The 27,502-nt window shown below is 47.9% G+C and overlaps 3 protein-coding genes across 3 annotated transcripts in view; 2 read left to right on the forward strand and 1 right to left on the reverse strand.

Annotated features, from left to right (window-relative positions):
• Positions 1 to 3,678: 3,678 nt before the first annotated feature.
• FOXM1 (forkhead box M1) lies at positions 3,679 to 16,356 on the reverse strand. The gene is made up of 8 exons (XM_009896657.2): positions 15,828 to 16,356; positions 13,028 to 13,176; positions 12,600 to 12,812; positions 12,069 to 12,197; positions 11,466 to 11,510; positions 10,533 to 10,608; positions 9,546 to 9,727; positions 3,679 to 4,683 (listed from the first exon to the last, which is right to left on the reverse strand). The coding sequence occupies exons 1-8, from the start codon at positions 16,354 to 16,356 to the stop codon at positions 3,679 to 3,681; spliced, it is 2,328 nt and encodes a 775-aa protein (XP_009894959.2).
• A 5,615-nt stretch (positions 16,357 to 21,971) lies between these two features.
• On the forward strand, positions 21,972 to 25,508 carry RHNO1 (RAD9-HUS1-RAD1 interacting nuclear orphan 1). The gene is made up of 2 exons (XM_009896668.2): positions 21,972 to 22,201; positions 24,801 to 25,508. The coding sequence occupies exons 1-2, from the start codon at positions 22,034 to 22,036 to the stop codon at positions 25,464 to 25,466; spliced, it is 834 nt and encodes a 277-aa protein (XP_009894970.2). The 5' UTR covers positions 21,972 to 22,033; the 3' UTR covers positions 25,467 to 25,508.
• A 319-nt stretch (positions 25,509 to 25,827) lies between these two features.
• The window catches only part of TULP3 (TUB like protein 3), a 33,279-nt gene continuing 31,604 nt past the window's right edge, over positions 25,828 to 27,502 (forward strand). The window contains exon 1 of the mRNA XM_054163448.1: positions 25,828 to 25,958. Within this exon, the coding sequence (XP_054019423.1) occupies positions 25,918 to 25,958 (41 nt within the window). The 5' untranslated portion in view covers positions 25,828 to 25,917. The remainder of the gene's footprint in view (positions 25,959 to 27,502) is intronic.

Genomic DNA, 27,502 nt, shown 5'->3' on the forward strand with positions numbered 1-27,502 from the left:
GATGGGGTGCAGAATCTGCAGGTGGAAGTTAAGTCTGCGAGCAGTGTGGCACTGCAAACCAGGCTGGCTCTGGATATGGTTACAGCTGAAATGGGAGGGGTGTGCACCTTGATAAACACCACTTGTTGCACCTATGTAGATGAGTCAGGACAAATTAAAACTGATGTAGAAAATATATGGGAACAGGGGAAAGTATTACATGAGGTGAGCAAGGATGATACATCATAGGGATTATCAGACCTCTGGGAAGAGTTAACCTCAGGGATGCCCAATATGCTCTGGCTTAAACAGTTGGTGCTGGGAATTGTAATGATTATTTTATTAATAAGATTACTGTTAGTTTTGGTTAAGATAATTAAGTGTATTGGAAAGAGTGGTGTGGAATCCTACCAGAAGTCTAAAAATGATAACCTCAGGCATGAGCTGGAAACAGCACATTATTTTAAGCAAATATAGTACAGGAATATACTCTTGGCTGTAAGAAAGGGGGGAACTGATGAGCAGACAATTCTCATTAACAGAATAACCAAGCAGATAATTTTCCTTGTTAGCTGAAATGCAGGGAGGGGGAGTTGGCAGACAGCCTTTGCATAGGTAAGGAATAGCAGGATCTTTCAGTGATTTACTTCTGTTAGTCCCAGACGAGATGGCCTTTTGTATTAGATAAAGGACACCTGGATGATATGTACACTTCTGCTATTTTTAGCTAGATAACCTCTGTATAGCTAGGAAGCATCTGGACTTTTCTGTGAAGTATTGCCATACCTCTGTCATGACAGACAGAGAACTTTTTTGTATTAAAGTTTGCCTAAAACTGTCTGAAGGTACACAGGCCTTTGGAAATGATTCTACCTGTGTCAGGTGCTGAGATAGAAGCATCATACAAGACACTTGCTGAGTCTCTTGTGTACCTTTCTCTAAGTCAATACTAACTTCTCTGCTTCTGTCTCTTGTCCCTGTTGTATATGGGATAAGGGGGAGGCAGGAGCGAGGAGCTTCCCCTGGTCCCCTGGCCAGGGGGAGCTCTTGTGGTGGTTGTTAATTGTAAATATTGTATATTGGTACATATTCATTGCATGCCATTGTAGACTGTAGTTTTGCTTCTAAGTACAGCTTCATTTGCTTCCAACTGAGCTGGTCTGGCAACTTTAATGTTGGGGGGGAATTTCAACCCACCACACTGTGTCATATTGTGCCTGGCAGGGCATGTGACTCGGGGCGGGGGGGGGGGGGAAGGCTTATGTGAGTTCTTGCTGGCCACAGCCCTGGGAGGGGGGAGGTGTCTTCCCCTAGCTCTCTCTATCCCAGATTCTCTGCTTCCCCCCAACCTGTCTTCCTCAGGGTGGGAAGGGCTTTGGATGTACTGCCACAAATGCTGACTTCAGCCCAGGCTGGTGGCATTTGCAGAGAAGGAATCAAGATCTCTTGCCCTCAGTACTGGCAAATCAATCCCAAACAAAATACACTTACAAGGCTGCTGGCACCCAACAGTTCTTCATCCTAAACCTTTCTGAAGTACTTTCTTACTTCCTGTTTAGAGGCAAGGAAAGCCCAAGGCTCAAGAGCAAGAGAGTGTCAAGTTCTAAACACTGACAAAAACCTTGTGGTTTGAAATTCATATGGCAAACATGTTTTTCAATGTCAGCTTCAAGCTGAGCAGTCATGTGTGCTAGGCAGAGAGAAATGCAGATCAGAGTCTCCAATGTCCCTCCCCAGAAAAATGGAAATCATCATCATGCACACAAAGTGCTCAAAACATCTTCCAAGGGCAAATAGCCTCTAATAAGCACACATCAGAATTGCAGTTCTGAAACCTACACACTTAAAGCTGGTTTTGCTTTAACAGGCAATTTTGAGCTAGACTTGTTTGACATTTGCAAAACAAAGCAAGCAGTCAGCTAGTGGAGTTCTTTATCCTGAGTTTCTAAAGTGAAGATCTACTCATGAAGAGCAGGAAAAAGTATATTGTATGAATCAAGGGGTTGAGTAACCAAATCTGATGTGGTATGGCCAAGATAGCTGAAGAAAGTCCTAATGACCACTTACTCACTGATGCACTGGACAAACAAAAATCCCTTGTCTGTGCTCTGGCCCAGCCTGAACACACTGCCATGGGTAAAAGCAGTGGAGACAATACTCAGATGTGCTCCAAATAAAGCTTTATTGTGTATGTAGATACCTGAGCCATCATTTGTCTGTGAGCAGAAGGCTAAGGTCTTCCCTATGGCACCTCTTGACATTTTGCTCTACAGAACTGGGATGAGTTGGCCTAGTGCACCAAGAGAAACATACTTTGGATTTCCAAGGGACACTTTCTAGTTGGAATCATAGAATAATTTTGTCAGAAAACACCCTTAAGATCAAGTCCAATCATTGTCTAAATGTACCGAGTCTGGTACTACACCATGACCCTCAGCACATCTCTGCCTCTTTTAAACACCTCCAGGGAGAAGGATTCCATCACTTCCCAGGGGAGCCTGTTTCAATGGTTGAGAACCCTTTCAGTCAAGAAGTTTCATCTAATATCCAACTGAAACCTCCCCTGGTGCAATTTGAGGCCATTTCCTCTCATCCTATCACTTGTTCCTAGGGAGAAGAGACCAACACCCACCTCACTACAAACTACTTTCAGAGACTTGTAGAGAGTGAGGTCTCCCCTCAGCCTCCTTTCTCCAGGGTAACCGATCCTAGATCCCTCAGCTGCTCCTCACAAGACCTGTTCTCACACTCTTCACCAGCTTCATTGCCCTTCCCTGGACTATATAGGTTCTTTCACACATTTTCCTCTGATGATTGCAACCAAGGCAGCTTTAACCATTATGTAGAAGTCCATCTTACTACAATAGTGACTCTGTCTAGTGCTCTAGGGACATAATAATAGGACTCTGGAATCAGAAGAGCTTGATCCAAGCCCTTTTTCATTCCAGTGTGTAAAAAAGAAGCAAACTAAGATTTTTATGCTGCAATTAAAATATTTTATGTTGCAATATGCTGCAACCAGTCTCAATTTGACTTCAGTCACATATAGGCCATTTTGCAGATCTTTGCCTCAGTGACCTTCAGCACAGCCTAGATCAATGTGTTGCTAAGTCTGAGATTAAAGACCAGTCATTTTGGATTTTACCTAGGGTAGGTACACAGGACTTGTGGAACCTTTTAGCAGCCAAAATACTCCCACAACCCTACAAGAATAAAGTTATAATTAAAGGCTAATTTAAGGAATGTACAGTATTTACAGCCATTTTAACTACACATAGATGAGAGCAGGTAACAGGAGGACCAAGTAAAGGAAAGTAAAATCAGAGATAGGGGAAGGTTCCCAGGCTCCTTGTTATTGTACATAACTGAGGAGTGCATTCATTTGCTCTGACACCTTAAGCAGTACTTAGGGCCTACCTTGGTGTTCTCCTGATAACCTCTCCAGGGACTCTTATCTCTAACACAAGATTAGAGAAGTTCTATCTTATTCCATATAAAGCCTATTGCAACTTGTATAAGGAGCTCATAGCAGCCAAGGGGCCTGTCTCCCAGTTTAGCAGGAGTCAATAATGCCCTCTATTCCCATGGATGTGGGAAGGAAGTGAAAAGCAGGTAATCTTCTTAGACTCCATGAACAGATCTCAGAAGAGTAGAGTGCTTTCTGTAATATCAAAAGTCAAATCCAGTCCTCAGGCCAACTTACTTCAGTTCAGGTATGAGCTGAGACCAGCTAATGTCTGTTCCCAAGTTTTCATCCTCAAGACCAGGAAAGCTGATATCTAGAAGGATTTTGCTCAGACTGTCATTCATGGTGTCCAGGATAAGACCCTCCAGGAGCGACCGGTTTTCAGTGAGGCCAGAGGCTGGCAGCTCCACAGATGATTGCTTAGACTCATGGATAAAAGCTGGAGAGCTGGTGAAAGGGGCAGGCTCCATGTCACTGGATTCTGCATAGAGCAGGTCCCGAGGGGACTCAGGAAGGAGATTTTTCAGGGGTGTGGTGGTAAAATCCAGCAGGTCTTGGTTCTCCTGGAGGGGTGTAACTGGCAACTGAAGAGTTCTCACTGGACTGAAGTCCAGCTCATGACTTCCCTTGGCTGAGGATGCAGACTTCCAGGGGTCAAGGGCCCCTACTGGTGGGGTAGTAGTTATTGAGACTTTGCTGGGAGTGGAAGAAACTGGCAATTTGCTGAACATCTCTTTGACTGGTGTTTTAAAGGGCTCCTCTTGCCTCGGTGAGCAGCTGAGCTGCGACACGTTCTCGAGCGGCTGGCCTTCCTGCGGGTCAAAGCTACTACCTTCCGGCAGAACAAGGACAGGCTCCTCTGAGCAAGGCAGGGCCAGGCGTTGTTTCCTTCTGGATCTGCCCATCTCCCTCCTCTTTATGACTAGTGTGTCAGAAACACCCTTCGATGGTGACTTCAGTGTGGTCAATTGTTTCTTCTCCTTTGTGGAGGAGACTGGGAGCAAGAAGCTTGTCTCTTCCTTTACCATTAGGGTTGAAGCAAATGGCAAGAGCCAGTCATCCAGTTGAGAGCCTTCTTCCTCCTTTATACAGACACTCTCAGGGAAAGGCGGCTCACCAGACTGGGAGCTGTTCTCCTTTAGAGAATGAGCTGAGGAAAATAAACCTTCATCACATTGACTCTCCTCCTTGACAGCAGCCATAGGTAAAGGGGATGAATCTTCTGTAGAGAGTGACGTCTACAAAGAAACACAAGTGATACACAGTCAGTACACAAGGACCCAGACCACCCAAAATCCAAATGGTAGTGGGAAGACAAAGACTGACACTTCAGGGCAGCAGAAAAAGAGACTCTTCATGAAGCATTTACTGTAAAAACAGAGATTGAGCTGTGTGAAAATGATACAAAGAAGCCACAGATCACATGAGAGGGATTTTAGCTAGGTGACTTGAAGTCACATCCTTCAGAGCACTTCTGCTGTGAAGAACTTCTAGGAGCACAGGCATGAGGCAAATATTTCTGGAAAAGTGTAACCCCTTTGGCTCCTCCTGACACTACCTACATGTGCAGTAACAAAATCAAGGGAAAAAAAAATGAGGTTATCAAAATAAACAGCACAGGGGAAAGGTAAGTCATAGAAGAGAACATAAAGCAGCAGGCATGCAAGGGAATATAGGATTATGATTAGACAGGATGGAAGAAGTGAAAGCTTTACCATGTTTAAGCAGTCAAGAGCAGCGAGAGAGATGCCAAGAGAAGGACCTGTTTAATAGCTGTTTTGCCTGAGCCCAGGAGAGCTGGGAAACCCACAGAATCAGAAAAGGGCAGGTTACAAAAACCTCTGGGAAGAGGCTACATGCAAATGTTCTTTCAGAAGTAGTTCCCTCAGAGATATCAAAACACTAAATATTTTAAGGGCCATTTTCTCCATTCTTACTTCTTTACATCCAAGCAGCATGGAAAAATTGTCTTGAACAATTCATAGAGCCCCTCCTCTGGTGAGTGACAGTCACAGCCCTATAGCAGCTAGAAGGTAACACCCATGCTAGCAACAGGAGGGCAGGGCTTCCCACTGACCAGTTAATGTGAGCTTAGTTTTCAGAGCAACTGGTGGTGTTCCCCAGAGGTCAGGACTGGGTCTGGTCTTGTTCTGTATCACCAAGGAACCTAATGACTTTCAACAAGGGTAAGTGCAGTGTCCTTCATCTGGGAAGGAATAATAAACAGCACCAGTAAAGTCCCACTTCAAGAGGGACAAGGATCTGCTGGAGAAAATCCAGCGGAGAGCTATGTTATGTGGAACCACATTATGGTTAAGGGTCTGGAGCATGTGCCCTATGAGGAGAGGCTCAGAGACCTGGGGATTTTTGGCCTGGAGAAGATTGAGAGGGGATTTAATAAATGTTTATAAATATCTGAGGGAGGGGACAGGCTCTTCTCCATTGCACCCTGTGACAGGACAAGGGGCAATGGATATAAACTCCAGCACAGGAGGTTCCACCTCAACATGAGGAGGAACTTAGAATACATATACATAGAATAAACCAGGTTGGAAGAGACCTTCAAGATCATCGCGTCCAACCCATCAACCAACCCAACACCACCCAAACAACTAACCCACGGCACCAAGCACCCCATCAAGTCTCCTCCTGAAAACCTCCAGTGATGGTAACTCCCAACACCTCCCCAGGCAGCCCATTCCAATGGGCAATCACTCTTTCTGTATAGAACTTTTTCCTAACATCTAGCCTGACCCTCCCCTGGCGCAGCCTGAGACTGTGTCCTCTTGTTCTGGTACTGGCTGCCTGGGAGAAGAGACCAACATCCATCTGTCTACAACCTCCCTTCAGGTAGTTGTAGAGAGCAATAAGGTCACCCCTGAGTCTCCTCTTCTCCAGGCCAAGCAACCCCAGCTCCCTCAGCCTCTCCTCACAGGGCTTATGTTCCAAACCCCTCACCAACTTTGTTGCTCTTCTCTGGACTCGTTCCAGCAAGTCAACCTCCTTCCTAAACTGAGGGGCCCAGAACTGGACACAGTACTCGAGGTGCGGCCTAACCAGTGCAGTGTACAGGGGCAGAATGACCTCCCTGCTCCTGCTGGCCACACTGTTCCTGATGCAGGCCAGGATGCCATTGGCCTTCTTAGCTGCCTGGGCACACTGCAGGCTCATGTTCAGTCTACCATCAACCAGCACCCCTAGGTCCCTCTCAGCCTGACTGCTCTCCAGCCACTCTGACCCCAGCCTGTAGCTCTGCATGGGGTTGTTGTGGCCAATGTGCAGAACCTGGCACTTGGATGTGTTCAATCTCATGCCCTTGGACTCTGCCCATCTGCCCAGCATGTCCAGGTCCCTCTGCAGAGCCTCTCTACCCTCCAGCAGATCAACTCCTGCCCCCAGCTTGGTGTCGTCAGCAAATTTACTGATGATGGACTCGATGCCCTCGTCCAGATCATCAATAAAGATGTTAAAGAGCACAGGGCCCAGCACTGATCCCTGGGGCACACCACTGGTGCCTGGCTGCCAGCTGGCTGTGGCACCATTCACCACCACTCTCTGGGCTCAGCCTCCAGCCAGTTCCTAACCCATCGCAGTGTGCTCCCATCCAAGCCATGGGCTGACAGCTTGGCCAGGAGTTTGCTATGGGGAACGGTGTCAAAGGCCTTGCTGAGGTCCAGGTAGACTACATCCACAGGCCTCCCCACATCCACCAGGCACTCACCTGATCATAGAAGGAGATCAGGTTGGTCAGGCAGGACCTGCCCTTCCTAAACCCATGCTGGCTGGGCCTGATCCCTTGGCCATCCTCTAAGTGTTGTGTGATTGCACTCAGGATGACCTGCTCCATAATCTTTCCTGGCACTGAGGTCAGGCTGACAGGCCTGTAATTCCCTGGCTCATCCAACCGGCCCTTCTTGTGGATGGGTACCACGTTGGCCAGTTTCCAGTCAGCTGGGATCTCTCCAGTGAGCCAGGACTGATGAAAAATAATGGAGAGTGGCTTGGCCAGCACATCTGCCAGCTCTCTCAGCACCCTGGGATGGATCCCATCTGGTCCCATGGACTTGTGGGGGTCTAAGCTGCTAAGGAGAGCTCCTATCACTTGCTCATGGAACACAGGGAAACCATGCAGCTCCCTAGCTCCTTCTGCCAGCTCTGCAGGCCAGCTGTCTGGTAGACGTTCTTTCCAGCTAGTAAAAACTGAGGTAAAGAAGGTGTTAAGTACCTCTGCCTTTTCCTCATCCTGTGATACAACATTTCCCTCCATGTCAACCAAGGAGTGGAGGTTGTCCCTGCCCTTCCTCTTGCTATTAATATATTTATAGAAGGACTTTTTGTTGTCCTTCACATCAGAGGCCAGTTTGAGTTCCAAATGTGCTTTTGCCTCTCTAATTTTCCTCCTACATGCCCTAGCAACCTCTTTAAACATCCCATGGGTTGCCTCACCTTTCTTCCAAAGATTATACACCCTCTTTTTTTTCCCTTAGTTCTGTTAAAAGTTCATTACACAGCCAGGCTGGCCGTCTGCCCCGGCGGCTCCTCTTCCGGCACACTGGCACAGCCTGCTCCTGAGCCTTCATCAGTTCTTTCTTGAAGCAGGTCCAGCCCTCCTGGACCCCTTTATTTTTAAGGGCTTTCTCCCAAGGAACCCTCTGAATTATTTCCTTGAGCAACCTGAAGTCTGCCCTCCGGAAGTCCAGAGTGGAGGTCTTCTTGCTGCCCCTCTTAGTTTGACCAAATACCGAAAATTCAGTTCTCTCGTGGTCGCTGGCCCCTAAACAGCCTCCGACCACCACATCACCCACCAGCCCTTCCCTGCTGGTGAAGAGGAGGTCAAGCAGAGCCTTGCCCCTGGTAGGCTCACGCAGTACCTGGAATAAGAAGCTGTCCTCCTTCTTCACTGTGAGGGTCACAGAGCACTGGAACAGGCTGCCCAGAGAGGTTGTGGAGTCTCCTCTGGAGACTTTACAGATGCATCTGGATGTGTTCCTGTGCAACCTGTGCTAGATTCTATGGTCCTGCTCTGGCAGGAGTGTTGGACTTGATGATCTCTGAAGGTCCCTTCCAACCCCTAACATCCTATGATCTAGATGAAGGGAAAGAGCGTACTCTCAAGTTTGCCAGCGATACAAAACTGGGAGGAGTGACAGGAACACCATTGGGCTGTGCTGCAATTCAGCAAGACTTGGATAGGCTGGAACCCAATGCATCAACATATGTTAGGTGTTGACCTGCTGAAAAGCAGCTCTGCAGAGAAGGATGGGGAAGTGCTAGTGGTCAACAGGCTGACCATGAGCCAACAAATGTGGCCTCATGGCCAGAAGAACAACGGTATTCTGAGGTGCGTTAGAGCTGTGGCCAACAGATGGAGGGAGGTTCTCCTCCATTCTACTGTGGTCTAGTGAGGCCACATCTGGAATACTGTACACAGTTCTGGATTCTCCACTTCAAGAAAGGCAGGGAACTACTGGAGTGTCCAATGGAGGCACACAAAGGGGACTGGAGCATCTCTCTGACAAGGAGAGGCCAGGAGACTTGGGGCTCTTTAGGAGGGAAAAGAACAGACTGAGAGGGGATCTCATCAATATCTAAAGAGTGGAGGTCAAGAGCATCACTCTTTCCAATGATGCCCAGTCACAGGACAAGGGGCAATGAGCACAGACTGGAACACAGGAGGTTTCACTTAACCCTAGGAAAAAAAAACCAAAATCTTCCCTTTGGGAGTGCCAGAGCACTGCAAAAGGCTGCCCAGATCAGTTAGGGACTCTCCTTCTCTGGAGAATTTCAAAACCCTCCTGGATGTGACCCTGGGCAACTTGCTCTAGCCAAGCCCACTGTAGCAGGCTGGTTGGACTAGGTGATCTTCAGAGGTCCCTTCCCTCCAGCACCTACCAGTATGCGATTCTCTGACAGTGCACAAAGGAATCATATGAGGAATCGGGTCCAGAGAAGGCAAGCTGCAGGAAAAAACCCAACACACAAACCAAAACAACAATAGCTAAGCCACACACAAAAACTCCCAAACAAACATCAAAAAGCCACCAGAAGAATCAGACAAAAATGCCCCAAGCTCTCATAAAACAAGCAAGAAGAAACCGACCTTGGGGGCGATGCGCACGCGCTTGTTGCTCCGGAACGTCTCCGAGCCGCTGAGGGATGCTCCCTGTGCCATAGACAGAGGAACCTTCACAGAAGGCTGCAAGACAAGAGGCTGACTCAAAGGAAACTGGATGGGTACCAGGTAGGAGTTGATGCGAGGAAGCAGAGGCTTCATTTTTCGCCCTGGAAGGGAAAAGGATGGACTCGCTAGACTCTTACCTTTCCTCTGCTATCTCTGGACATCCAGGTATCTAACAGGAAGTCTCTCTAAATACAGCAAAATAAACATTCAGAAATCTTGTTCAGCATCAGGAAGGCTCAGGGAAGACCTTATTACCATGCACCAGTACATAAAGGGTGGCTACCAAGGAGGAGGACACTCCCTTTTTACAAGGAGTCACATGGAAAAGACAAGGGGTGATGGGCAAGGGCTAAAATTCATTCCTGGGGAGATACTGATTGGACTGCAGAAGAAAATTTTTCACCATAACAGTTAGACATTGGAATAATCTCCCAAGGGAAGTAGTGGATTGCCCTACACTGGACAGTTTTAAGACTGAGCTTGATAGGGTGCTGGGCCATCTCATTTTTTCTCTTATGTAGAAAGGTTGGAACAGATGATCCTTGGGGTGCCTTCCAGCCTGGCATTCTATGACTCTGATTTAACCACCTGCCTCCTCTGCTCAGTTTGGGGACAGAAATCCCAAACCAGAAGATCTGATGAAGAGAATAGTCCTCCATACAGATCCTAGCCCTCAAGTTGGGGCAAACTCTGCTGTCATTCAAGTATCTAATCCCCTCCCTCTCTCCATCATGTCCTCTCCGACATAGCAAGATACTGCCTTCAGCTCCAAACTTGACAGTAGGTAAGCTAAGCTGTCAAATCTGGATAAAAATTGCCACTTTTATTCCTAAGGGAATCTTGGAGAGTGCCCTAGATTTATGGGACTGATTTGGGTCTTCAGTCTAGGCTAATGCAGACACTCACGGGAATTCTGGGGTTCAGTTTTGCTGCTGCCGGTGCTTGTCATGTTCTGGGAACCTGGAAGGTGTCCTTTTTGATGCTGCATTCATTGTGAAATAAGAAAGAGAAGAAAAGAAAGTTCTTTAAAGAAAGGAATCCATCTTTATTCCACTGCCTCATTCAGAACTGTGAATCCAGAAGCCTGGGCTGTGTTAACATGGAGAGAGCAGCTGTTAACATCCAGCATTTATACCAGCTATATTTGTACCACTTGCTGGTTGGCAGCCATGCCACCTCAAAGACAAAGAGAAGGCATGACAGAGCAGCTCCAGCTGCAGGCTCTACTGCAGAACCAGCCTGGTTTTGGTGTCCTCAGTGCCTGAGGAAAGGTGAACACAATAGCTTTCTTGTATTCTGTTTATACAAACCACAGCCCAGCTAGATGTTCAAGTGGAAGAGCAGAGGCAACGGAGGAATGAGAAGTCTAAGCAGATGGAAAGGAGAAGGCTGCAGCCATGGCACAAAAGTGTCTGACAGGCTGTATGAAAATCTGTTGTTAAACTGCCGAATGCAAGAGCCACAGCAGCTTCATCCTTCCAAGAGTCACAACGCAGCTGGGCTCCAAAATGAAAGAGAGCACAGAAGGATCCTATTCTCTCTGGATCTGAGCCCAGCAATCTCTGGGTTTATTCTCTGAAGCCTGGCAGTGCCCACTGCAGTCTAATTCAGCAGTAGACTTGTGGTTTCTCAAAGCTGTATAGGTCTGCCAGCTGTAGAGAGCATATTCCCTGAAGGCAGTTAAGCTTTGGCCTGCCCCCTCTCCCCAGAAAGGGTGTGAGTGGAGCTGTATGACTAGGTGCAGCAGTGACCTAGTTCCCCTCCCCAAGTCTCTTGTCCTTTTTCAGTAACTGGTGAGAGAGTGGAAGCCCAAGCCCCGAGCCAGAGGGTAAGTCTTACCAATTCAGAGCCCTCAGGCGACGTTGGTGACCCCGAGTCCAGGGGCTGGTGGCAACAAGGCATTGAGAGGGAGAAAAATGAGGTGAAGTTATCAACCAAGGAGGGAACAAATTGGTCATTTTGAAGTTGTATAATCTGAGCACAAGAGACAATCTGCCCACCCACTGCAGAAAATAACAGTTGTCTAAACACACACATGCCAGGCTCACAAGCTGTTTCTCCCACAGAACAGTACTCCCAAAGCACCCTTTGTCCCTAGCTGGGACAAGGCAATTCCATCCTGTGACTGTCTACTCAGACGATGTAGGAACTCCTCGTTGACTTCAGTGGAAAGCTTCTCACAAGGAATTTGAATCAGGCCCAGGGAAAGAAGTGGAACAAACTCACTATTACATTTGGCACACAACCTGAAGAACCACCCCACCCTAGAGAAGCTCCAGCTCACGTGTACAGCCACGGCACGCTTTCAGACACAGGATATTGACTAAATCCAGGTTCCATAAAACGGCTGATGTCAAAGCAGCTTAAAATAAACTGCATCTGGCTGGTGTGGCATTTAGGAACTGCATAGCCTGTCTCATTTTCTTTGCAGGAAGCACTCACCTTAAATACCTGGTCCAGCGTCAGGCAGCGGTTTGCATCAGGGTGAATAGTCCAGAATGAAACTTTACCGTTAGCGGATGTCTCACGGACAAACATGTCGTGAAGGGACAGGTTGTGCCGGATGGAGTTCTGGAGAGAAAGGAGGAGGAGGTTGAAAAGCAGTAGTTTTTTTATCAGCACTGCAAGGCTTACCTCAGATGTGACTGCCCTGGCAGAGAGATTACATTCCAAAGGCTAGGCAACGTGGACCTTCATAGTCACTGCACACCTAGCCAATCCTGTCATCAGTCTCTTATTCTAGTTACTTTTGAGATCCTTATTCTTACTCCAAACATCACATCATCTCACCTAAGTGGAATGAGAAATGGGATATAAAAAGTGGAACAAGGAACATCTGGAAGGAGAGGGTATTTTGGGTGGGGTGTTTAAATGAAATTCCACAGAGCTCTGCAGGCTGGGGAGCACCTTCTCATTTTCATCCAAAACAATATCACCCCGTGGCCCTCAGCAGCTCGAGGGCTCGCTTGTTACCTTCCAGCCTGGCTTTGCCACGTGTTTAAAATACGGAAAATGATTCTCAATCCAAGTATAGATGTCCTTCAGAGTCATACGCTTCTTCTCAGTGCTGTTGATAGCAAACTGGATCATGGCCATGTAGGAGTAAGGAGGTCGTTCTGATACTGAATCCTGCCATGAGGAGGTGGCAGCAGTAGGCCTGGAGGCAGTGGCATAATCCTCTTCAGTCTGAGAGACAGAAAGAATGACAATGAGTGCTCACAAAGTCGATGAGATGGGCCATGAAACATTCCTGGATCTTCCAGGTTTGGCTATTCGAATCAGTAAAAGCCAAACTTGGTTACTTAAGAGATGGTGATGCCTAGCTCTTGCAAGTCTTCTGGCCCACAGGGACTACTCCTTTATCAGATTGTTTAGCACCCGGTCTGCTGTCTTCTGCTTACCTTGATTCTTTCCTGCAGAGGCACCCGGTTCTCTTTCGCCACGCCTTGCTTCACAGAGGAGGGGCTTAGCCCATCAGATCTCATCTTCCCCAGCCACTGGATGTTAGTTAGACTATCATCCAACACAGAGTTGGTTGTTTCGCCACTGCCTGTTGGGATAACAAGCCCATAGCTCTGCTTACTCCAAAGGAACCCTCTCTGCCCTTCCTCTCAGCTGCCAAAGGGAAGGCACTAGCCACGCTTCTAAATGAGGCACCCTTGTCTCAAGACTAGAGGCAATTGCAGTGCTAATGTTTCTTGTGGAAGGAATTCAATCTTGAATTCCTGATTTTGTGTGAATCTGCCCCATTTCTGGGAAAAGCTGCAGCCTTAAACCCAAACATTCAGCCCAGACTATGGCTCTCAAACGAAACAGGACAACACTGATCAAATATTTCAACAACTCAAATATTGTTAGCTAAAGGGTGAACCTAGTAAGCAAAGCCCAAGGAAGGCAGTGACAAACTCTAACTGAAAGACCTAGTGCAAGACACAAGTCAACAGCTCAGATGTATCCAGGTCTTTGAACTGCAGCAACAGAAACTAACCCAGTTCCATTACTTCCTGTAAGGCTGACTGGAGCAATACAACTATTTCAGCTGCCTGTGGGTTCCTGACAGACAGAACACTGCTGTGGGATAAGCTGCAGCCCAGAAGCTGCACTGCTATTTTAAGCTGCTCATATAAATTTGATCCAAACAGTGTTTCAGAGTAAAATCCATCCCACTTCTGACATCTATTCAGCAGTTTCCAGAGACAGACAAAGAACAAATGTGCCACTTAGTGATTAAAGGCTTTGTCAAAGCTCTAGGGCCATATGTTTTGTCACTGGCTAGGGTTCCCTGTGTTAGTTTTGAATTCAGCTATACAGCTCACTACAAGAAAGACATTGAGGTGTAGGAGTAGGTCCAGAGAAAGGCAACAAAGCTGGTGAAGGGTTTTCTGAGAAGCAGCTGAGGGAACTGGGGTTTACCCTGGAGAAAAGGAGGGCTGAAGAGACTTTATCACACTTTATGGCTTCCTGAAAGGAGGTTGGAGCCAGACAGGTGTTGGTCACTTATCCCTAGTAACAAGTGATAGTATGAGAGGTAATGGCCTCAAGCTGCACCAGGAAGGTTTATGTTGGGTGTTAGAAAAATTTTCTTCACTGTACACATTCTCAACCATTGGAACAGGCTCCCCAGGAGGGTGGTTGAATCTCCAATCCCTATCCATCCCTGGAGGTGTTTAGCCTGGAGGAGGCTCAGGGGAGACTTTATTGCTGTCTACAACTACCTGAAGGGAGGTTGTAGCCAGGAGGGGTTGGTCTCTTCTCCCAGGCAAGCAGCACCAGAATGAGAGGACACAGTCTCAAGCTGTGCCAGGGGAAGTTTAGGCTTGAGGTGAGGAGAAAGTTCTTCACAGAGAGAGTAATTGGCTACTGGAATGTGCTGCCCAGGGAGGTGGTAGAGTCACTGCTATTGGAGGAGTACAAAAAAGGATTGGATGTGGCACTTGACGCCATGGTTTAGTTGTCATGAGGTGTTGGGTGAGAGGCTGGACTTGATGATCTCTTTCCCAACCATATTGATTCTATGATTCTAAAAGAGGCAGAGATGTGGTGTTGAGGGACATGGTTTGGCACCAGACTTGGTAGAGTTAGAGAGTGGTTGGACTCAGTCTTAAAGATCTTTTCCAACCAAAACAGTTCTATGATTCTATAACCCTTCTTCTAAATTAAACTTAGGGTTTTGTTCATCTAGGCTCTGTATCCTCAAGTCAGCCCTTCTGTTTTCCCCAACACTACAATTTCACTGATTCTGACTGATTCTGCATTCTGCTCTCGTGAGACCTTGCCTGGAGAATAGAATAAACCAGGTTGGAAGAGACCTTCAAGATCACCGTGTCCAACCTATCATCCAACACCACCTGATCAGCTAAACCATGGCACCAAGCACCCTATCAAGTCTCCTCCTGAATACCTCCAGTGATGGTGACTCCACCACCTCCCTGGGCAGCACATCCCAATGGGCAATCACTCTCTCTGTGTAGAACTTCCTCCTAACCTCCAGCCTAAACCTCCCGTGGCGCAGCCTGAGACTGTGTCCTCTTGTTCTGGTACTGGCTGCCTGGGAGAAGAGACCAACCTCTGCCTGTCTACAACCTCCTTTAAGGTAGTTGTAGAGAGCAATAAGGTCACCCCTGAGTCTTCTCCTCTCCAGGCTAAGCAACCCCAGCTCCCTCAGTCTCTCCTCACAGGGCTGTGTTCCAAACCCCTCACCAACTTTGTTGCCCTTCTCTGGACTCGTTCCAGCAAGTCAACCTCCTTCCTAAACTGAGGGGCCCAGAACTGGACACAGGACTCAAGGTGTAGCCTAACCAGTGCATACCAGGAGTGTGGCCTCCCTGAGGAGGACCCCAAAAGTTCTTTATTATGAGGATGGTGAGGCACTGGAATGGGTTGCCAGAGAAGCTGTGGACCTAGTCTAGTAGGAGGTGTCCCTGCCCATGGCAGGGGGGGTTGGAACTCGATGATCTTTAAGATGCCTTCCAACTAAAGCCATTCTACAATTTCTTTCACCAAAAATGTATCTACTTTAGTAGAGCCTTTAGACTTCCTTACATACACATAACTCTATAGATTTTTAGAATCAAACCCATAGCTATTTGGCAATGAAGGAATACTTTCCATTACTGAGTACTGGTATCTGAGCACTATGTTCCCTGGCCCACTTCACATCAGTTTATCTGTCAGGACAAGAAGAACGTTGAGATTACATACTGTTGTTCTCCTGCTCATTTCCAATCACTGAGTCAATTCCTGAATGCCAGAGCACTGTTCCTCCTGCAAGACCAGGTATCTTTTTAACAGTCTTCTCTCTCTCTTGACCATTTGCAGCCTTGGTTGCTGCGCTGGGTTTCTTCTCCAAGGGGAGATGCTGCGAGGGTATCAGACCCGATGAGCGGGACCTGCCCCCACTGCTAACGAGAATGAACTTGTTTGGCCCATTGCTGCCGCATTCTTTTCCTTTCACTGTCAGTGCCTCTATGATACTCTGGATATCAGCATTTGCAGGGATGGCCACCACTTGTGTGTTAGGCATGGTAGGGTGGTCAATCATCTTTATTCCCGCCGGGAATTTCTGCAGGCCACCGTCCGCTTTGTCTCGGGGTTGGCTGCTGGGTTGGTCCTCCTGGCTGCACTGCTGACCGCTGCTCTCATCCCCTGCTGAGGCACTGGATGCATCGCTCTGCGAGAGGGTCAGCTTCCGTCTCTTGAGAATTAAGGGCCTGCGAGGGCTAGTCCTCATTATTGATCTGTACAGTCACTCTCCATTGAAAGGGACAACACCAAATCCTGCAAGACAAGAGACACAACATAAAGCATGTAGGGGGCAGGAACATCTAGGAAAGCTCCAGCAAATCACCACAGGCCTCTCACAGAGCACAGATTCTCCGCAATTGCTACAAAGCTAGAAAGAAGGAAAGCAAACTAAAGCATTTAATAAGGTTGATGAGGCTAGTGGGAAATAGTACTGTACCTCCTTGACCTACAGGTTAACAAAGGATAACAGGAAAGATATTTACAGGGTAGATAATTGTGGTGGGTTGAGAGAGAAGGCCCAGCTTTCCCTCCCCCACTAAGAAGGAACAACCACAGCTAACTCAGTGGGTGAAGCAAAAGGAACGCTGTATTTACAAAGCAATGACCCAGGCAGGGAATTTGTGTACACAAATATACAAAAATTACAACATATACAGAAATATACAGCAAGGAAACAAGAACAGAAACAAACACCCCAGAAGAGGGGGTTTCCCCCTGCACCCCCTTACCTCCCTTTTTCCCCAAAGAGGGTTAGAAAGAGAAAAGGGGAGTTAACGAGGCAGAGGCCTTGTGCAGGAGGATTAATGCTTATCTGTTATTTGGCTAGAAGCCCAGAAGCAGACAGCTGGAAGGGGTGAGCGAAAAGAAACCCAACTGAGGAAAGGTCCAGCTGCACTGAAACTTAAAACTGTACTCCCACCTATCTACTAATGAAATTTGTTTAGAATACCAATATATTTACAAAACATTTAGCCAGCACTGTCCCTTGCTTAAAGGCACAGCCTCAAAAGGTCACAATAATTTGCATCACAAGATGGGAACCACAGAGCACATAATGACCCCTCAGTTTAAGAAGGACATCGAGACACTTGAAGGTGTCCAGAGAAGGGCAACAAGGCTGGGGAGAGGCCTTGAGCACAGCCCTGTGAGGAGAGGCTGAGGGAGCTGGGGTTGTTTAGTCTGGAAAAGAGAAGGATCAGAGGTGACCTCATTGCCCTCTACAACTACCTGAAAGGTGGTTGTAGACAGGAAGGGGTTGGTCTCTTCTCCCAGGCAACCAGCACCAGAACAAGGGGACACAGTCTCAAGCTGTGCCAGGGGAGGTTTAGACTCGAGGTGAGGAGAAAGTTCTTCACTGAGCGAGTTGTTCGTCATTGGGATGTGCTGCCCAGGGAGGTGGTGGAATCACCATCCCTGGAGGTGTTCAAGGGGAGATTGGACGTGGCACTTGGTGCCATGGTCTAGTCATGAGGTCTGTTGGGACAGGTTGGACTTGATGATCCTTGGGGTCTCTTCCAACCTTGGTTATACTGTGAGACTGTGGAAGTATCTATATGTGCTTTACAGAAATGGGGATGTAAAGTGATTTGACCAGTGTCAGCCACCAAGCTGACGGGGGGGGACAGTAAAACTCAGAGCAGCCTTGAGTCTTCTAGCTCATCATTGTAACCAGCTGATCTCAGATAAAAGGTAATTTAACATATGGTTTAAGGACTGAGAAGCAGAGATTTCCTGAACATTACAATGGAACACAATAAATGCAGCAGAAGTTAGGTGCTTTAAAATGTAATGAAAATGCTTTTAGTCATTCCTTCTGTATAACTGTCAAGAACCAGTTATATATTATTCAACAGAATGTAATTTAAGAGTCAAACATTAGGACAACAGACAATTTAGATTACAAAGTATAAAGCAGAGGAGATGAAATTCAGAGATAATGCTTTCAGGCTAACATGTGGTGTGTCCCTTCTGAGAATACCACTTGTAAATATCACCCCATTCAAGAATTAGGTGGAATAGGTCTCCTGCAGCAAGCTGTTCCAGGACAAGAGTACAAATTGTACTTGTTTAGCATTAGGGATAGCAAGCAGAATAAAAATAAATAAACAAATTTAAAAGGCCTTTTACATTGTTAGATTTTAACCTGGCTAGCCAGTAAATAAGAAAATTCTCAGTAGGGGGTTTTGTACAAAGACACAAACTGGAAAGAGTCTGGCAAATAAAAACATCAAGCTGGCCCCTAAAGTGCAGGGAGCAGACAGCCCTGTGACCAGGGACTGCCCAACAACTGAAGGCTACTAACACACACGTTCAGAATTACACATATGACCCTTTGGCATCGGTTCCACTCCCTCAGAAAGAGATTCCCCGCGGGACAAGGGTAGAAGTCACCTTCAGCTAGCCTCTAAGGCATGGCATTCCCAACAGGAGCGAGGCACTTCCTAAGGTCTCGAGCCACTGCCACCAGTATAGGCCCAGGAGCAGCCCTGCGGATGCGCTACACAGAGATCGTAAGGGGAAAGAGCGCTAAAGGCTTCTGGGCTCTTTCTTCACCCACTCCAACTCCCGCCACGGTCGCCCGGAAGTCTACCTGCTCCCTCAAATTCCCACCGCCGCGGCCCGAGCCTAGGCGCTTTTCCCTCTTCCTGCCGTCTTACGCTCTCAGCACAGCCCCCGCAGGGCTGCCGGGCTCCGTCAGCCCCTACGGAGAGACACCCTGATACTCCGGGAAGGAGTGCCGAGGGCAGGTCGGAACTCACCGCTTCCCCGACCCGGCGGGACGTACGGAAAGAGACAACAACCCCAGAGTCCGGCGCTGGCAGCTGCGATGGTTTCCCGGTTTGAATTTGGCGCCCGGCGAGTCGTTGGTACCACGTGCCGGGCTGGGCCAATGAGGCGCGGCGGGCGCGGGGCGCGCCAATCGGCGGCGGCGGGGCATGCGGAAGTACCGGCAGCCCGCGAAGGGCCGGGGCTGCTTGGGGTGGCTAGCGCTGTGCCGGGCTCGGGAGCCACGCTGCCGCTCGGTCAAGCGGTGAGGAGGGCTTTGTCCTGGAAGAGCTGCTTCCCACCCCGGCAGGGACGATTTGGGAACGTCTTTCTACAGTGTTGTCCCAAGCCGAAAGCCCTGCGTGCGGCAGAGCACCCGCCCCGGGTGAATGCGGAGCCCCGGGGTGCACCCTGTCACGGGTGTGACGGCTGCGCTCGGCTGGAGGGGGTCGCTGCGCTCCCTGAACGGTTTGGAGAGCGGTCAGGCAGTTGCGGTCTTACGTATTCGGTAAGAGAATATATTTCTCAGAGTCTGTTGTTATCTTTGGGTTTCCTTGCCTGCGGTGAGCTCGTTTTGAATGAAAAACGGAAAAGAAAAGAAAAGACTTTTTTACTGAAATAATTCCCTGGGTTAAAAAGCAAACAAAACCCAGCAAACCCGCGCACGGCATGCAGAGTGCCGGAGGGGAATAACAGGTATGCTCTGTGCTTAAAAACTTAAAAATACCTGAAATGAAAAAAGTATAGGGAGGGAGCAACTGCAGTCAGAAGCTCGCTGGTTTCTCAGCCCTGCAGTGTATGCTGGAATTACAGACCGGGATTAGGGATTACACTGGGGGGGAAGAAGTTTTCCTGACTTTTGGTTCCTAGACTGACTTAGATATTTAGCTAATGTGAACAACTGATTTCTGAAATACTGACTTGATATAGCTGGTCACTAGGTCTACTATTCCCATTCCAATGTTGGTTGTTTTTTTCCCCTATTCTGTCAGCACTGGTGAGTGCTGGAACTTTGAGTACTGGGTTCAGTTTTGGGACCCTCACTACAAGAAAAACATTGAGGTGCTGGAGTAGGTCCAGAGGACAAGGCTGGGGAAGTGTTTGGAGAACAGGTCTTGTGAGAAGCAGCTGAGGAAACTGAGTTGCTTAGGCTGTAGAGCAGGAGGTTAAGAGGACTCCATGGCTCTGTACAACCCCGTGAAAGGAGGTTGTAGTGGGGTGGATGTTGGTCTCTTCCCTCTAGTAACACGTGATGGGATGAGAGTAAATAGCCCTAGGTTGTACCACCACGGGAGGTTTATGTTGGCTGTTAGAAGAAACTTCAGTGAAACGGTTCTCAGTCATTGGAACAGGCTTCCCTGGGGAGCAGTTGAAATCCCCATTCCTGGAGGTGTTTTGGAGATGCAGATACTTAGCACTGAGAGACACGGCTTAGCACCAGACTTGGCAGAGTTAGGTAGGTGTTGGACTCTGTGATCTTAGAGGTCTCTTCCAACCGAAATGATTCCATGGTTCTATAGATGGGTGTATTTCAAATTACTTCTAATTTTTTTCATGAAGAGTGAGTTTGCCTGTCTTGTGTACTCAAGATATGTGCTTTCATGGGAAACTAATTTTCCTGGTAATGTTTACTCTCACCTGAAGGCCAGTTTTTAACTCCTTTGGGACAGTTGTTTGCATTTCTCTCACCCTTAATAGATTTGGCTGTGAGCTTTAATGAAGCCCTGTTCTGCTGTGCATTTCAAAATCTACATGAAGCTTCAAGTACAACTGGTGGTGAGTCCTGTGTCCAGTTCTGGGCCCCTCAGTTTAGGAAAGATGTTGAGTTGCTGGAAGGTGTCCAGAGAAGGGCAACAAAGCTGTGGAGGGGTCTGGAGCACAGCCCTATGAGGAGAGGCTGAGGGAGCTGGGGTTGCTTAGTCTGGAGAAGAGGAGGCTCAGGGGAGACCTTATTGTTCTCTACAGCTACCTGAAGGGAGGTTGTAGCCAGGTGGGGGTTTGTCTCTTCTCCCAGGCACCCAGCACCAGAACAAGAGGACACAGTCTCACACTGTGCCAGGGGAGGTTCAGGCTGGATATCAGGGGAAGTTTAGGGTCGAGGTGAGGACAAAGTTCTTTCCAGAGAGAGTTGTTACCCTTTGGAATGTGCTGCCCAGGGAGGTGGTGGAGTCACTGTCCCTGGGGGTGTTCAAAAAGGGATTGGATAGAATAGAAAGTAGAATAGAATAGACCAGGTCGGAAGAGACCTTCAAGATCATCACGTCCAACCCATCAACCAATCCAACACCACCTAAACAACTAACCCATGGCACCAAGCACCCCATCAAGTCTCCTCCTGAACATCTCCAGTGATGGTGACTCCACCACCTCCCTGGGCAGCCCATTCCAATGGGCAATCACTCTCTCTGTATAGAACTTCTTCCTAACCTCCAGCCTGAACCTCCCCTGGTGCAGCCTGAGACTGTGTCCTTTTGTTCTGGTGCTGGTTGCCTGGGAGAAGAGACCAACATCTGCCTATCTACAACCTCCCTCAGGTAGTTGTAGAGGGCAGTAAGGTCACCCCCTGAGTCTCTTCCTCTCCAGGCTAAGCAACCCCAGCTCCCTCAGCCTCTCCTCACAGGGCTGTGTTCCAAACCCCTCCCCAGCTTTGTTGCCCTTCTCTAGACACGCTCCAGCAAGTCAACCTCCTTCCTAAACTGGGGGGCCCAGAACTGGACACAGTACTCGAGGTGCGGCCTAACCAGTGCAGTGTACAGGGGCAGAATAACCTCCCTGTCCCTGCTGGCCACACTGTTCCTGATGCAGGCCAGGATGTGGCACTTGAAGCCATGGTTTAGTAGTCATGAGGTGTTGGGTTGACAGGTTGGACTTGATGATCTTAGAGGTCTTTTCTAACCTTATTGATTCTATGATTCTCTGAGAAGTGTGTGTGCACTGTGAATGCCATCCTGCTGCACAAATGTGTTAGGGGATCTGAGGTTCCCAAATAAACTTGTCTTCAAGACCATTCATTTGCCTTTTACAGATTTGAGACCCCTTTAGCATCTCCTTGGGGTGCTTTCCACTTTCTCTAGCAAGCATCATGAGGTTTCAAAGCGGGTTTACCGAATCTGTTGATGCCTCCAAAGAAGAAACGTATCCACAAGGTGCCGAGGGCAGAGCTGGTATTCCTTGAGAGGCCACGAGAGGGACCCGTCCGTTGCTCCGAGACTGCTCTGCCCTCAGCTAAGAATCCAAGGCCTGTTCCTACAAAACCTGTAGATCAGAACACCTCGGCTGACTGGGTGGGTACAGCTTATTCTTTCCCTTTGTGTGCCACAGCAACTGGTTTGGAGTTTTCTCCTGTATGTCTCCGCAGAAAGCATCTGTTCTGGATACTGAATTAGTAGTACAGACCTGCATTCATTGTAGCTGCTTAAAACATAAGTGCTGTTGAGTTGCTGCACATTCTAACTACAATCACTGAGGTCTTGGTTACTTGAATACATAAAACCTTTTGCATGTGGTGTGTACTGATTAGTATGACTATTTGTCTTTTGAAAAACTAGTTCTTACAAGGAAAACTTTTCTATGGCAACTGAAAACTGCACACATAATAAACATTAGGTGGAGGGGTTTTTATTTGCTTGCTGCTTGAAATAACTTCTAGACACCAAATGTTACATTTTGAAGTGTTAGACATTTTGTTTAACCCTGACACTGCCAAATTTAGAGAGGATTTGCTTTCAGTTTGGGATTATTTGTCCTAACCTGCCCTCTCTTCTGTGTGTTTTGAATAGCTTTTCTCTGTATCACTTCACATCTGATGGGCTCTGGACTGAAAAATATTCCAGGGACTGTTGCAGCATTCTAAGCTACTCCTTACATGATGAAATTTAAAGATTATTTTTTTTCCCCCCCTCTTTGGAGCAAAAAGGTGCTACAGACTGTTCCTATACAACAGTAGCCATCACCTAGGGGAGTTCTGCTTAAGGATTATTGCTGCTTGATGCTCTGCTCTTCAGAAGGCAGGCTCAGTAAGTGTGGTTTCAAACCTGCATGAAACATTCCTTTGTTTCTGGTGACCTGGAGTTATTTTTGTGCTGCCTTAACCTTGAAGCACAAGATGTTTGATTTTTTTCATCTTTAATGATTTTTTTTTTTATACACTTGAGGCAATTAGCTCTATGGCTTCTGAAACAGTGAAATAACTGGTGTGAATAAGCATTCTTTTTGTCTGGAAGAGGTGGAAATATCCACACTGGTATTTCTCTCTTTAATTTCAAACGTACAATGGTTCTGAAATTTATTTGAAGTCATCATTACTGAAACTCTTGGGTACTTTTCCATTGAAAATCCTGGCAGGTTTGTAACTTGTTTCAGTGGCAACTGATTTTTGGCTGCCCTCTTCTTACTGACTGCTAGGCTCCTGCATTGGTGAAGTCTATCATACATGTTCCCTAAAATTGCATTAAGAGGAGTGTGACCAGCAAATTGAGGGAGGTTCTCTTTCCCTCTACTGTTTTTCCCCTCTGTTCTGCTGAGGCCTCATCTGGAGTATTGTGTCCAGTTCTAGGCTACCAAGGTGAAGAAAAACTGTAAACTACTGGAGAGAGTCCAATGGAGAGCCACAAAGATGGAGGGGGCTGGAGCATCTCTCTGATAAGGAGAGGCTGAGACTGGGGCTGTTCAGCCTGGAAAAGAGCAGACTAAGAGGGGACTTTATCAGTATCTAAAGGGCAGGTGTCAAGAGAGTGAGGTTGGGTCAAAGGGCAATAAGCACAAACTAGAACACAGGAAATTCCACCTATGTATAAGGAAAAAACTTCATTTAAGGGTGCTGGAGCACTGAAAAGGCTGCCCAGAGAGGTTAAGTCTCCTGGACTCCACTTTCTTCCCACTCTCCTGGACTGGAGACTTTCAAAGCCTGCCAGAATGTGCTCGTGTTCAACCTGATCTAGGGAAACCTGCTTTATCAGGGGTGTTGGACTAAATGATCTTTGGATGTCCCTTCCAACCCTTACCAGTCTGTAATCCTGTGCAAGCCAGGGAGTTGTTATCCTCAAATTTGGTCAGTGGTTCACCTGTGCTCATTTCTCTTCTCCTGCATGAAGGCTTTACATTCAAACAGTTCAGCTGTACAGCAGATCACCTGGGGGTTTTGGAGGGATTATATAGTAATTTAGGAATGCTGAAAGGGATCTGTAGCTAACATAGCTAGAACCCAGTTTAGTGTGCTCTAGGGAAAAACAAATGGCATGAAACAGAGCCTGACTCTTGTTGATGCTCAGGTAAAGGATACTGTAGTAGAAGGATTGACAGGTTTTGTGTTAGAGTTCAGAGTCTTTCAGGGAAATACATAGAAATAAATATATAAGCTTTGACCATCTTCTATAGAAAACCAATTTTAGAAGTGGCTTTTGGGTGATCTGTTACTTCAGAATACAGAGGTGATAGCAAAGATGCTTTCAGGAAGTACATTGGGGCTAAGTGGACATCCTTCAAATGATTTTGTATTGCTCTCAGTTCAACCTCTATCTGTTTGGGGGTACTGAGGATGTAGTTCACTGAGACATAAAGAAACAGGATCCAGCTCTGAAATGTCTGAAACCTGTAAGAGTTAAAGAAAATTCCAACAGTTGTCTACTCCTATAGAAGTCAAATGTTTAGTTCTTTGTAATTTGCCAGAGTAGCTCACTTGCATCCCAGTCACTCTTCAGAGAACAAGATGTTGAAGCTCAGAGGTGACTCCTGCTTAGTAGCCTGATTAATAACAGATTTGCTTTGCCATGTACCAGATTACCCACTTGATGAACGCATTGGGAGAAAAATGGGATAGGTAGGAGCATAGAACCAGAATTCCTTTGTCTGGAGAAAACTGTTTGTATTTTTCTTTCCTTTCAGGTCTGCCCACAGTTTGAAACAACCAAGTCAGTGGTGTTGAAAGGACGCCAGAAGCAGCACTGTGGTCCTCACAAAACCCAGTCCAGGAATTCCAGCCACAGTTTACTTCATGCAGGAGGAGCTTGTCAAAAAACTGTAGCCTGCAAATTTCTCCCTTTAACTTTTGAGACTCCAGAAGGATTTGCAGTCCCCCTAGCAAATTATCCAAATTGCTCAAGGAAGAGCAAACAGTGCTCCAACAGCCACGCCAACAAAGGGAGAGCAACAAAAGCCAGCATCCAGGTGCACAGTCAGGAGACCTCTGGAGAAATACTTTTGTTACCTGCTTCCCAACCTGTGGAGCTGGAAGTGCTTAGTCCAGCAGGTATAGCGATTCCAGAGGTGCCTTCCATAAGGAACCAGCAATGCATCAGCACTCTGCCAAAACAAAGCAGCCATGTCTGGCATCCAGAAAATGAGCTGACATTTGGTATTGACCCCCGTGGGAGAGGGGAGTCGGCAGCGGTGCTGGTTACAGATACTCCTGAGCGCGAGTATGGGGTAAAGGTGACCTGGAGGCAGCGACCTCATCTGAGGAGATACCTGCAGGAGAGAGGAAGGCTGAGTGCTGCCGATGTACTGGTGAAAGCAAACCTCGAGCTCTCAAGGAGGCAGGCTAACCTCTGATGTCGTGGGAGCAATAATTTTATTCTCTTCAAAGATGCATCCAAATAGGTAATGTTACCTTCAAGGACGAAGAGAAGATTGTTTAAGCTATAAACCCTGAAACAGCTGGCTGATTCTCCTCAGAAACACCGCAGAGGCGTGCCGGGGTGTTTCTTTGGGTATGAGGGTAGGTGGGGTTGGGTTTCCCTGGGGAATGGGCGGCTCTGCAAGGAGCTTTCTCTCGGTGACTTCTTACGCGGTCTGTCAGTGCTGCGCGCCCGCAGGCAAGCGCGGGAAGGCAGCGGGCCCGGCCTGTGGCGGGATTGGCTTTGCGCATGTTCGGGGCTGGGCCCGCCCCGCCGAGGCGGCCTGGCCAATGGGCGGGCAGCCTGCCTTGCCTCCGGCCCGTGTCGCCGCGCTTCGGCATCGAGTTCCGTTGCCAAGGGGAGCGGCGGGGCCGGACTGGTTGGCGATGGAGCGCTCGAGGGGCAGGGGTGTCCCGGCCAGCTGCAGGTGAGAAGGGCCCGGGGGTGACGGGGCCGCGCGTGGCCGGGGCTCCGCTGTGTTTGTGGGGCTGTCTCCGGCCCGGTCCCGCATCTCGGTAAGGGTGGCCCGGTGCGGCGTTCCCCGTCGGGTTGCCACCTTTGGGCCGACGGGCGCGGTTTCGGGTAGGCGGTGTCTTGCGTTGAAACTGCGGGCTGGGGCTGCCCGGCGCTGCGCGCAGCTCTGCTTTGCATCGTCGCATCAGAAGCAGCGGCCGGTGCCGGGCTGGAGCGGCGGCGGCGAGGCCCGGGCGGGCAGAGGGGCTGCACTCCCCGCTGCGCTGGCCCCGCAGGCGGTAACGAGTCCCCGCGGGCTAACCTCGCATTGCCCGGCTGGGTGTTGCGACCGCAGCAGGCGCTCAACAGCTGGCTCAAACCTATCTGACTTATGTTCAACGGTGTACGTAGTGCATCATCAAAACATTGGCGTGTTAAATGGGTTGTGTGAGGTCTCGGTCTGTGCTGCTTGTTTCTAGGTGTTGCTGCAAATCGGTTTTGCAGCGTTACTCTGCTCTTCTGATCCTAACGAGTTTCGGTGTATATGGAAGCATGTTCCACATGCCGTTGCAAGAAAAAGAGAAGAATGAGTGAAGCGAACTTAAGTGATGTAATGGGAAAGACAACTGAACTTCGGAGAAGAAATGTTGGAGAGAGGTTGTGCACGGGGCACTTGGAATCATAGAATTGTTTCGGTTGGAAAAGACCCTTAAGATAATCAAGTCCAATCATTATCTAACTCTGCCTGCTCTGGTGCTAAACCGTGTCCCTCAGCACCACATCTGCACCTTTGAAACATCTCCAGGGGTGAGGATTCAACCACCTCCCTGGGGAGCTTATTCCAGTGTTTGAGAACCCTAACTTGGATAGCTCAAACCTGCAGTTATTTTAAATTAAATGCAGGGATATGGGCAGGCAGCAAAATCTGACAGAACTAGTGTGATTATAAAAGCCACTGGAAAAAAGTAACAATTGTGTGCTGGTGTCTGAATGGAGAAGGGAAAAGCAAGTAAAGAAACAAACCTAAACTTCCAGTAAGTGAATTACAATGAATGCAGTTTAGAAGAGAAATTTACTTATGACATACTCTTGGTGATTTTACTTGAGGAAGAAAAGAGTCCACAAAGATGCTGTGAAATGCTAGAAGATGACTTCTTTACATACACTAATTCTGGGAATGGTGTTTGCAAAGCAGGTGGTTGGATGCATGTGGATTTCCTTGCATCGATATTGGGTGTTTGACAGAACTGAAACTACAGGAAATGATGCTGCTTTGCTGCTAACATTGTAATAGTATCTTCTTTCTGTTAAGAAACTTGGGTTTGCATACTTTTATGGGTGTTAGGAAGGAGGTTGACTTGCTGGAACGAGTCCAGAGAAGAGCAACAAAGTTGGTGAGGGGCTTGGAACACAAGTCCTACCAGGAGAGGCTGAGGGAGCTGGGGTTGCTTAGCCTGGAGAAGAGGAGACTCAGGGGTGACCTTATTGCTCTCTACAACTACCTGAAGGGAGGTTGTA

Source organism: Dryobates pubescens, chromosome 8, assembly GCF_014839835.1.
Source record: "Dryobates pubescens isolate bDryPub1 chromosome 8, bDryPub1.pri, whole genome shotgun sequence".
Taxonomy (NCBI): domain Eukaryota; kingdom Metazoa; phylum Chordata; class Aves; order Piciformes; family Picidae; genus Dryobates; species Dryobates pubescens.